This window comes from Camelina sativa, chromosome 11 (genome assembly GCF_000633955.1).
Source record: "Camelina sativa cultivar DH55 chromosome 11, Cs, whole genome shotgun sequence".
In the NCBI taxonomy this organism is placed as follows: domain Eukaryota; kingdom Viridiplantae; phylum Streptophyta; class Magnoliopsida; order Brassicales; family Brassicaceae; genus Camelina; species Camelina sativa.
Genome location: NC_025695.1, coordinates 19,636,045 through 19,647,697, shown reverse-complemented (window position 1 = coordinate 19,647,697; position 11,653 = coordinate 19,636,045). Strand labels below are relative to the sequence as shown.

General features: G+C 39.7%; 2 protein-coding genes across 7 annotated transcripts; one reads left to right on the top strand and one right to left on the bottom strand.

Moving 5' to 3' along the window:
- Positions 7 to 1,126, top strand: LOC104723868 (probable serine incorporator). The gene is made up of 5 exons (XM_010442297.2): positions 7 to 46; positions 143 to 214; positions 297 to 430; positions 528 to 601; positions 687 to 1,126. Exons 2-5 carry the CDS (start codon positions 167 to 169, stop codon positions 734 to 736), a joined length of 306 nt encoding a protein of 101 aa, XP_010440599.1. The 5' UTR covers positions 7 to 46; positions 143 to 166; the 3' UTR covers positions 737 to 1,126.
- LOC104723867 (probable ADP-ribosylation factor GTPase-activating protein AGD14) lies at positions 1,247 to 5,302 on the bottom strand. Of its 6 annotated transcripts, none has more exons than XM_010442291.2 (13): positions 5,146 to 5,302; positions 4,779 to 4,907; positions 4,608 to 4,669; positions 4,435 to 4,522; positions 4,260 to 4,321; positions 3,720 to 4,182; positions 3,133 to 3,534; positions 2,906 to 3,040; positions 2,711 to 2,818; positions 2,528 to 2,608; positions 2,115 to 2,247; positions 1,982 to 2,021; positions 1,247 to 1,844 (listed from the first exon to the last, which is right to left on the bottom strand). In XM_010442291.2, the coding sequence occupies exons 2-13, from the start codon at positions 4,875 to 4,877 to the stop codon at positions 1,709 to 1,711; spliced, it is 1,809 nt and encodes a 602-aa protein (XP_010440593.1). In that variant the 5' UTR covers positions 4,878 to 4,907; positions 5,146 to 5,302; the 3' UTR covers positions 1,247 to 1,708. The 6 variants fall into 6 exon arrangements, with proteins under 6 accessions (XP_010440593.1, XP_010440592.1, XP_010440594.1 ...); XM_010442290.2 differs by having other exon boundaries at positions 4,779 to 4,900; XM_010442292.2 differs by having other exon boundaries at positions 5,165 to 5,302.

Genomic DNA, 11,653 nt, shown 5'->3' with positions numbered 1-11,653 from the left:
CAGAAAAGCGGAAGGTTCTAGCAAAACGGACTGGCTGACCATCATAGTAAAAAATCTTAGACCTTTCTATGAATCTCTTGGTGAATTTTTGATATTATAAATGAACTTAACCTGATTTTCTCTATATATATGTGTCTTGTAGAGCTTTGTTGTTGCACTGCTTGCGATGGTAATCGCGACATTCTCCACGGGAGTAGATTCCCAATGTTTCCAGGTTTGTTATGCTCTGCCAAGTTTGCTGCAAAACTACTCCAAAAGAGAAGCTTGACTAATAAGCAAGTGACCTAATTTTACAGTTTAGAAAAGAAGAGAATCATGAGGAAGATGCAATTCCTTACGGATACGGATTCTTCCATTTTGTGTTTGCTACTGGAGCGATGTACTTTGCAATGCTACTTGTTGGCTGGAACATTCATCATTCCATGAAAAAGTAAGTTCTTGTTTTTTTTGTATACCAAACACTAAACTAACTAAAGCTTATTAAAACTGTGTGGTTCGATAATTCGATACTCGGGTTTTCTTGTTAGGTGGACAATTGACGTGGGGTGGACAAGTACTTGGGTAAGGATAGTAAACGAATGGCTCGCGGTTGGCGTTTACAGTAAGTAAAGAAAAAATTCTCTTCGACTCGTTTTTTAACAGGAATGAAGACAGTTTGTGATGTTTTGATGTACTGGTTGTTGCAGTTTGGATGTTGGTGGCTCCAATGGTACTGAAAAGCCGAGGAACTACATGAGAGATCACCAAAAAGAGCTTTTTGTCACCTCTCGTTTCATCTCAGTATTGTGGATTTGGCTGAAAAGTAGAATAGAAGATTAAGATTGGGGAACCTGTGTGAAAGCATCATATATTTTGCATTGTAGATTATTTTAGGATGAAAGAAAGGTTGATAAAAATATACAAATATAGCTATAGATTTAGTAATACTGTGAGTGTGTGACCCTATAATCATGAACACGTGTACACATACATCTCTCTACATTTATACGTAACATAGTTGTAAAACTAGCAATTGGGTGCTAAAAAGCAACAAAACCCAAGTTTTAGTGTAAACTTGGAGCCATATCAAAGACTCCAAAGAAGAGGGTCTCTAACCTGAACAATAAAGAGAAGAGACTCTTCACTACAAGCTTAATAATGGAAAGAGAAGTAACGCATCTTTAGTCCTTAAGAAATAACTTAACAACTCTGTTTTTCAAGTTTGAGAAAAACAGAGTTGAGAGAGGAAGATAAACTTCACCAAATCTTAAAAGCCTCACAAAAGCAATTTCTAAATTGCCAATGTTCAATTTTGACAAGACTTTATGGTCAACGTGTAAACCCTTTTAAAAAATCAGTACAACACAAAGGAGGAGCCTGACGAACTTTCTAAACGACAAATAGCCCCAAAAAATAAAAAGAGTTGAAAGACTTACCAGTTACCACCCTCAAGTTTATTACAATAAAACAACATCACAAGTGAAATGAAATATAGAAACACCAAAGAATAAATATCAAACCTATTTCAAAACATTTTGATGCTTATAAAAAATCATCTAACACTCACAAACCCAATTCTTTCTTCGTGATCATGGCTCGTACCTTCCTTCGTTCAGCCTATTTTTAACCCATGTTTGTATTCAATTTGATACCTTATACTACACCTTAGAACACAAACACTATCCTCAAGCATAACATAGCTCTCTCGAGCTAATATTCTCGCTTTTTCTTACCCAAACGGGTTTCCTCCTGATTGGAAAGAAGGTGGGTTCAAAGGAACTGCAGCAGCAAACGAGCTTCCAAAATTTTGATATGTTTGTTGAGCATCATATGAAGCGTTCATGTCGCCGACTGGGCTTACATTGCTGCAAAAAACGAAAAGATAAAATAAGCAGAGGTTTCATCCAAATCTTGAGGAAGAGTGTTAAAAGCTTTTGTACGGAATCATGGGGATCACGTTTAGATCAAGCACTAATGGATTAATTGAATCAGAAGGTCATACCTAGGTGGCATGCTTCCTGGTAATGGAGGAGACATGTATCCTGTAAATGAGGAGCAAATAGTTCATCAAACAATTCATAGGAGTAAACACATCATTCAACAGCAGAGAATAACAATGTAATGGCATGCTTTACTTGGTGGCATTGCAGATGGATGGGCTGAGACTTGAGAAGGTATATTGAAATGATTGTGTCCTCCTTGAGAAGGCATCATGCCTGAAGGAGGTAATGCACCTTGGAGAGGAGCCATGGAAGGGAATTGATTTTCCTGTACAGTATATCACATCACTTTATCGCAATCACAAATCGACTATTGTATAGATATTTTGGTAAGACAAGTTGCTCGATTGTAGATGTTAACCGAGTAAAGTGAACGGGTTAACCAACTAACTCATAAGCTAAGTTTTCGCAAGTATTTCATTAAGTGTTCAAGCCAACATCTGCTCAGCTGCAAAGTAGCAATTTCGCTAAAAGCTAATTTCCAAAACATGTTTTGCTTTCACACAAAATTTTTATTCTGGCTAAGTCCAATGAGATAGAGGACATACCGTTTGTGTTTGTGATGGCGGCCCAGTGCTGAAGTCAAAAGGGTTCATTGACTTGACTGGCTGCGGGACGTTCTGGTAAGGCTGTTGCAGGAAATAGAAGATTAATAATGAAAAAGCAACAGGCTGGGATGTCATTGATGCTCAAATTCGTTGTGGATTTAGAAATATATCAGAAAAACTGACCACGGGGTTATTATACTGCTGCATTCCATAGCGCATACCATAAGGTGGACCAGCTTGCCACCCAGGTACTGCTGCATGGTATGATGGGTAGTTTACAGCGAATAAATCCTGTAGACAGGTTAGCATGTCATTTACCCTCCCAAAGATGGTAAGATATAGAAAGCACAGGTCAAATGGCTAAAATTAAATTGATACCGCTGGTAATTCGTTTCTTCCGGAAGGTTTAACCTCAGAAGACTGCAGGCCACCAGAAGGGACTCCTTGAAGAGGTTGCAGTGACGGTGCACTCATTGATCTTTGCACATTAGATGCAAAGGCTGTGTTCCATGGCTGTTACAAAAATCCGAGAAGCATAAGCACATTATATTTTGGAAGCAGAATTTTATGCAGTTCCATGAGAGATCATGCACTGAAGTGCCCACCTGTTCACTTGAATGTTCATTCGGAAATGGTGCAAAGATTTGTGACGTGGAATGACCAAGATGCCCAGGTCCGCTAGATGGTGTAGACGTCTGACCTGGCACAGAAGAAGGCACTGCCAACTGGGAGAGAAGTGAATCCAGTGTGTTTCCACTGGGTGGTGGTTGCGACACAATTAAACTAGGGGCACTGGGTGCAGCATCGAAAGATGCCCAGTTATCATTAGTTGAAGTTGCAGGCTGTGGAGTAGGCTGAGGAGCGGTTGATTCTGGTGCTTGTATTGAAACAGATGGAGCAGGAGGTTCAAAATCAGTATCAAAATCAATCAGGCTTAAAGCAGTCTCCAGCTTCACTTCTGGCGGCTTCTCATTTGTGGACATTAAACTACTCAATGATGTACCTGACTGAAATAACACAAACAGAAAACATCAACATTTTTTCTTTCTTCCCTAAGAATTAGATTGTATTACCACGAATGCATGTGCTACAACAATTTTATTTAGAGAAAGGGTCATGAATATAAACAGAGTAACAATGGCTCTTATACACTTTACATCCTTCATGCACTGTGAAAAAGATGAGGCCAAACCTTTGCATGCGCGGAAGCATCAGTATTTCGGCTGACAGGGGGTTTTGGAGGCTCTCCCACACGAAGTGGAATAACACTGTCACCTAAAATTTCCCTAACAGGTCGAGCTACGGGAGGACTAGCTGAACCCAAGTCTTTTACTTGTTCAGGTGATTGGGAGCCCTCGTCTGATGTTTTTTTAGCCCCAAATCTATCCTCTCTGCGCCAATCATTCAGGATCTCAGGACGAGCAGGGCTTTTTCTGTTATTACCAACATTCCTGTTACTTGGCTCAAACCCTGGACTTCTCCCACCAGGACTTGATCTGTCGCTGTAACGACGGTCGTATACATCTTCATATGGTGGACTCCGTGAGCCACTAGAACTACGTGTCTCACTTGGAGGCTTGTCATCATTCTTCTCATTCGTATACCTTTTATTGACATATACATGTCTGATGAAGTCCCTTAACCGCTCTACATTACTAACAGAATAAAAGAACCAATCAGCCAATGTAAAACATCCATCATCTCTACAACAATAAGAGATATTTTGTAATACCTGCCATCAGGCACTGACTGCCGCTGTTGATCAAGTCCTTTAAAATAAATCTCCTTAGCATGCTATATTACAAGGCAAAATCAATAACATAAGATACTAAAACCACAAATGCCAAGAAAAGAAAAAAAATAAAAACTCATCAGTCATCAAAAGAAGAGAGATTTCGCTTGCGTACCTGATTTCCACCTTCTTTTAAAGCAGTAACTTCTTGTGAGGTGAATTTCGCCATTGATATCGATTTAACACGATGTGTAAACTCACGGCTGTTCAAAATACATAATGAATAGATCAATAGCATTTCCATGAACACTAACTATTACAAAAGAAGAATAGGGAGAAGAAACTTACTGTATCCCACTGCAGTTAGTACAAACAAAAGTCCAGAAAGTAGTGCAAACATATTGTGGTCCCTAAGAAATGATATCAAGGGAAACATAAAAAGTTACTTGTCTCATATTCCTTGGCTTCCATTGAAATGATGAAAACAGTAACAAAAGAAGAAGAAGAGCAAAAACTTACAAGGCTGTTACAGTTTATACATCTCTTGTTCTCAGCAAGTTTGAGAAGACTCCTAATAATCTTTTCGTTCTTCTCGTCTTCTTTAACTCGATTAGCCATTTTACCGATTCCAAAAACACCACCTAGAAACTACACAAACATTAGTTTAAGACTGAGAAAATTGCATATTTGGCTGAAATTAAGGTACTCAGGATCAGTACGTTGAGTCAACAATGGCAAAACCGAGTTCGGAGCAATACGAATTAGAGATTTATACGTTCAATCTAGCCACCAAATACATCAGTTCATAGACCTAAAGATCGATCACGCCTAAAAATATAGATCCAGAAACTGTAGAAGATAAACGGGAGCACAGAAGACGAGAAACCTGAGAAGACGAGTCTGACTTTGTAGCTTTCAACGACGATCCCAATATCTGGAGATTTGATTCTTCTCTTTGTTGAATCAGTGTGTTTCTAGAGAAAGAGAGAGAGAGAGAGAGAGAGAGAGAGAGAGTCTTTTGGTACAGCTAAGAATGGTCTGTGGGGTTAAGAGTTGAGATTTGAGGAAGGAGATGGACGGAAATAATTGACGGCGTTAGATGTGGAATAATACTAAAATGGACAAAGACCGGTGCTGATTGACTTGACGACGTCGACGGCTGTGGTCTGTCTCGTTGACGGGAAAAATTATTATAGTCGACTATATATATGGCTATTAATAGTTTTATAATTATTAAAGTTTTATTCGTTTCTTTGCTTAAGTAATTATTACGGTAGTAAACATACAGACGTAATTTAATACAATCTAGTAAAATATTAGAAAGTTAATATATGTCTTCAACTTTTAGGTAATGAATTTGATATGATCTATAAACTTAATTGTGCGCATCTAATTTTTAAGATTTTTGTTTACTACTCCCTCCATTTCAAATTACTTGTAGTTTTATAAGGTTTTTCACACAAGATACAAAAAGAACAAAAAAATTCCATTTACCCTTTTTCAATATATTTTATATTTTATATATAGTAAAACCTCTATAAATTAATACTCTATAGATTAATAAACATTATAAATTAATAAATTTTGCTAATTCCAAGTCGGACCAGTATAAAAAATAACAAAATTCGATAAGATAATAAGATTTTTGTTTACTACTATTCCCTCCATTTCAAATTACTTGTAGTTTTTTTTCCAACCAAACATTAAATTAAAAGATGACTCAAGGTTGGTTGCCCAAACCGGAGGGAAACAGTTTACAAAACAAGTTTCAGAAACTAAAGATCTTGAAGAACGAGCAAGACAATCTGCCCTCGCATTTGACATCCGCGAAATATGGATAAAAGTGAAGGAAGGAAAGGATCGTCGAAGGGAGGTAAAATCTTCCAACAAGTTCGAGAAGGCGGACTAATCGTCTGGGGACTACACCATCGCAACTAATTCAGAACAATCAGACTCAAAATTTTGACATGCAACACCAACCGCCAATATGGCCTCCATCGGCCAAATCAAGGCTTGTAACTCTGAATGAAGGGGTGAATGGCTGCGTCTAAGGCTTTGTGCTCCCAATAGTATCGTCCTATCTTCACTACTACAATACCACCACCCCAGACCCACAAAAGGGTATGAACATTTCGAGGAACCATCAATCTGACATCGGGGATAAGGGTCCCGAACCTCCAAGGTTACCAGAGGATCCAAATAACTCGCGGAGAAGGATTTGGCCTCCTCCCACAGTAGTTTATCATAAGCCGCCTGATTTATGATATCAATTGGCTCTACCTCTATTCCCTGAAAAACTTTTTTATTTCTGTCCTTCCAAATTGACCATAAAATCTATGGTAGCCGATAACAGATATATGAACTACCAGACTGAGATGATGTCCGCCAATAGACAAAGTCTAAGTTGGAGTACACAGATCCATAGGTAAAACCATCCGGAAGTAACAGAATCGGAGACATATCCCATACCTTACGCGAACGGATACACTGAAAAAGAGCGTGATTTGTAGTCTCCACCGCATAACCACACCGTTTACACGTAACATCGCATCGGACACCCCAATGAACAATCCGGTCCATCATGGGAAGAGTACCAGACGCAATCTGCCAAAAAAACAATGTTGAACCTTCGGAGGGACTTCAAGCTTCCAAGCTTGCGCCCGGAAGGCCATACACGACAACCCGTATTTAACTTTCCTGAGTAAATTCCGTGCTAGCCGATATCCCAATTTAACTTAATACTTTCCGGATTTAATATAATGCCAAATCAAACTATCCGGTTTAAAAGATTTACTGACCGCCATACTCCGAATAAGCAGAATATCCGCCGGATCCATAAACTCCTCAATAAATAAGCAAATGTCAATCCCTCGTAATTGGATTAATTAAATGATTAACCATCAGATTAGGATGTAGTAATCTCCCCCTACCATTAGCTGGTCGTGGTTGATGGTCCGGTATCCAGGGATCACGCCATACCGAGATGTTACATCCAGAACCTACCGCCCACCTTGCCTCTTGTTCCACTAGTCCTTTTGATCAAAGTTTAATTAAAACCTAATGTGCACTCAACCACGACCTAGTGGTGTCGTCGTAACACTTCAGGATCAAATCCATAGAGACCAAGCGATGCACTATGAAATTGTATAGATCAAATATAGCTAAGGCAAAGAGAAAGCTTGTGTTTCAAGTAACCAATTGAAAACATAAAATAAAATAAGAGTTTTGAATTCAAAGGAAGATATTGGGCGTAGGGAATCAGTTAGGGGATACAACCACAAATTTAGATGATAGATTGGGAAAGCATTAAGCACTGTTCTTAAACTCAAACCACAATTATAAAGCTAACCTACTTCTGCAACGTTAGCTAACTATGCAAAGAAATACCTAGAACCTAAAATTCCGTTTGAATCTAGCTAAACAAGCAAGCATTAAAGTTCAATTTTGATTTGTTCACAAGGTGCCTCAACTTCAACTTCCGTTGGCTAAGGTCCACCTTGCTCACCTATGTTTCTTTCAAGTAACTCAACAACGCTTTCGGTGCCACGATGAATTAAACCTAAGATCTTAATCTAGGTGATCAGTCTAGCTTAAGCATTAAGAACAACAATAGATGAAGAACTATAAGATCAATCCCAAATCTAACAACCTAAGTTTAGAGAATCATAAACCCCTTTTTGAACCCGAAACCCAATAGTGAAACTACTCAGACATAGAAGTAAAAGAACAGCAAATCAAAGATGTAGAAATCATAATTGAATTGCAAAGAGAAATAAAAGGGTTCAGAATTCTTCTCCAAAGGGTTAGAAAGGATAAGAGATCTTCTCTGAAAGCTTACAAGTACTCAAAAACTGCGTAGAATAAAAGTTATCTTTCTAAAGGTCGAGCCTCGTGCTTAAATAGTAAAATAAAACCCTAAAAGTCGGTTTAAAACGAAAAAGGAAAACTTGAGTCGGGTACGGGACTGGTCAATCCCGAATGAGGATCAGCCGATCTCGGATGTTTTTCTGCGTTTGCTCCAACTGCAAGCTTGTCCGATCTGCCTTCAACCAATTTAGCTCCAAATGCATGCTTTCATCCCCAAAACACTCAGTTTCCTTCCAAAGTGCCTAGAACCTGTACAGACTCACAAAAGACTAAAAAAGACTCTAAAAGCACACTTTGACTCAATAAAAGACTCAAAACAAACCTAAAAACTATGGTTACAACCTATAAAATACAGACACATTAGTTTCCCCGGACTTGAATCTTTGCTTGTCCTCAAGCAAGAACAGATAAAAATTCAGGAACAAAGAAAATGTTTGAAAGTGAAAATTCACATATTCTTGGGAACATCTTCTTTGCACTCTTCATCAAATCAAACTAATAACTAATTTTTGTACTCTGCCCATGATTAGGATCAACACTCCCTACTCTGAACTCCTCAACCTTTAAGAACCTTCAACATCCCCATAGTTGTATCTGTAAATCAGATTAGTGAAATTGTGTGGTCTCACCGAGGGAATATCGATCACCGAACTTATTGAATCCTTCAACCTTTAATGCCCAAGACCTCCTTCATATGCTTTCTTTCCTCTCTCTTTTCTCACTTCGAAAGGATGGATTTTTCCCTAATTGTCTAGGGTATCATTGTATTTTTTTATCGATCCTCTGCTCTTTTTCCTTGGACAGGTTTCCATGAATTCCGAAGGATGCACGGGTTTACGCACAACCCTTGGTTCACTTCTTTATTACCTATATCCTCTTCTTCTTCTTTCTTTCTTCTTTACTTTTTTTTATTGAGTATTGAAGGGAAGAGAGAGGGGAAGCATACTTTACGAGGAGATGCATGTCTTGTAAGGCTTAAAGGAGGAGTCTTGTTCGATGTATACCAAGTCCCAAGGCAAGAAGTTAGATCCGGTTAAGTCCTTTCAAAGCTAGAGACAACATCGGATCAGCTTAGTGTTCTCTTTGGTGAGGGTCTTTTGGGGCGTGTTGAGACTGCTCATGTTCTTTCCAAGCCTCATTCAAAAATCAAAAGTACTAAAACAATCATAAGAGTCTTAGTTCAAAGCAAAAGATTCCTAGAAATGATCATAGTTTCCCAACATTTTTGACTTAATAAAAATAAGAAAAGGACTTAAAGACTCGAAAAATTAAAAGGAAACAACCAAAGAAAACGACATTAGTAACTTGGAGACATCCCTCCTCAACCTTACTTCACACCGTCCCAGTGTGAAAGCAAAGCCAAGAAAAAGGGACCTCCGACGACATATAGGAAAATAGAAAAATCCTAGAAAAAAGGTTAAAGAACAACTCGCGGTGAGGCAGCAGTCTAGCGAGAAGGTGAGGGGGCCTCAGAATGGTCATAACAGAGAAGCTCAGTAGCTGCATCCTCGTCGTCACTGGCAGCAATAGGATCCGACGGTGGTGGTGCAAAACAGGACGATGCAAGTCCCTGAAGCCAAGTAGCCAGTCGAGTGAGCAGCATGTTGTTCTTCCTCTGAGTGTCGTAGACCCACCTTTCAAACTCATATTGAGGTTCCTTGATAGGATGAGTAGCAACAAATTGGCTCACATCAAAGGGAGGAAACGGTGGGAACGAGCGAGCTGGATGGGAGGATGCTGAGGCAGCTGCCGACTGTGTACTATGTGTGGGCTTGCGGGAAGCATATCTACTCTCCTCCATCCGACTCACCTCTTCAAGATCGCATAGTGCTAAAATAGGAGGCTCAAAGGCGATGTTCTCCGTCTTGCGAAGTGAAGTGCAGGATGGCATAAGAATCCTCATGTAACGAAGGTGACCAGCTCTGTCCTGAAATCTGTAGACACAATTTTTACGCACGAGGATCTCAACGGTAAACAAAAATTTGAGGTCAAGGAGCCTCCTATTCTTGGCTGAAGTGGGTGATGGCAAGGAAATGCCACAATACTCGATGATAGGAGTCACCAAGCTACCAATGAGTATCCTCTTATTCTTAGCCTTGGCCATGTCTTTTCGGACCTTCTCGAACTCCGTAGAAAGCAAGAATCCAAAGTTAATGTCATGAGTCTGATGGTGAACTGGAGAAGTCGGAGGATGTAGGAACCGACGAAGACTGTGAAAGAACATCCACAACTCAGGTAGTTGCAATGTGTTAGTATCAGCCCTAGCATAAATGGTGTTTCTCAAGAATTTAGCAGTGATCCGAAGGACTGGGTTGTAAATACGAGATTGCCTGGCTCCGCGTGAGACATAGCTTCCAGCTCCAATCAGATTCCAAACATCTGACCTGCTGTCGAGCTTCTCCATCTTGCATTGCTTGTTTCGAGGGAAACCAAAAATGTCACAAAGGTCGAGCATGGAGATGGTGTAGTGCTTCTTGAGGAAAAAGAAGCTGATCGAACAACGCTCAGCTAACAAGTCAGGACCGTCAAATAGATCGACCCATACAATAGCGAGAAACTCTCGTGCAAGTTGCTCAGGTAAGCCACATGCCTTCTCAGCAAAAGAACCAAACCCCATGTTCCTCACCAATTCATCAAAATCTGCAAGTATGGCCATCCTCCCAAAGAGCTCTCGGTCAGCAAACCAAGTCGGCTCCATCTTACACTGACCCAACAATTGTAACCACTTAGCATCCTCATCAGTCCAAACTCGTGTTGGTGATTCGATGGTTGGAGTGGCAGGTTCCTTACCACTGCGGCGTCGTTTAGGCATATTCTTGAAAAGAAGAGAATTCCAATAAGTGAGATAGTGAAATCAATTGGAAATTCTCCTAAGCAACCAACATAAGTTACAACCCTATATCTAAATTCAAGCCACAACAGCCTAAATCTAGTTCCAAAACTTCCCTAGAACTATCCAACCAACAATTCGCAGCTCAATGAAAGAAGATTTGAAAGAATTATGAAAACCAAAAATTGAACCTGGAAATTGTCGAGAATCAAACACAAGAATGGGGAAGTGAAAAACTTACCTTGTTCGACTCCGATTCTAAATGTGGGAAATGGAAAGGGTGTAATCCGATTGGATTGAATCCAAACATCAACAAAATAAAGAAAAATCGAGAGGGAGAGAAAGGTGGATGTCCAATCGGGGTCGGCGAGAGGGAAGAGAGGAAGGAAGAAGATGAAATTAGGTTTAAAATTCTGGTATTGGGCACGATCCCGGTTTAACCCGTTTCAATTTAAGTCCAATAACCAGAAGAAACCAATTCCCTTCTTTTTTCTCATGTTCCACAAATTTACTTACCTGGAACGGGGGATCGGCTGATCCAGAAATAGATTGGCCGATCCTGAAACAGCCGAGGAACATTCTTTGAATGCATCTTCTGCGTTTCAAACTTGTCTCATGAAGACTCAATACCAACATGACCAGCGGCGAACACCTAAACGAAAACAAAAAAAAACAAGATCCTAAGGAAAAATATGAA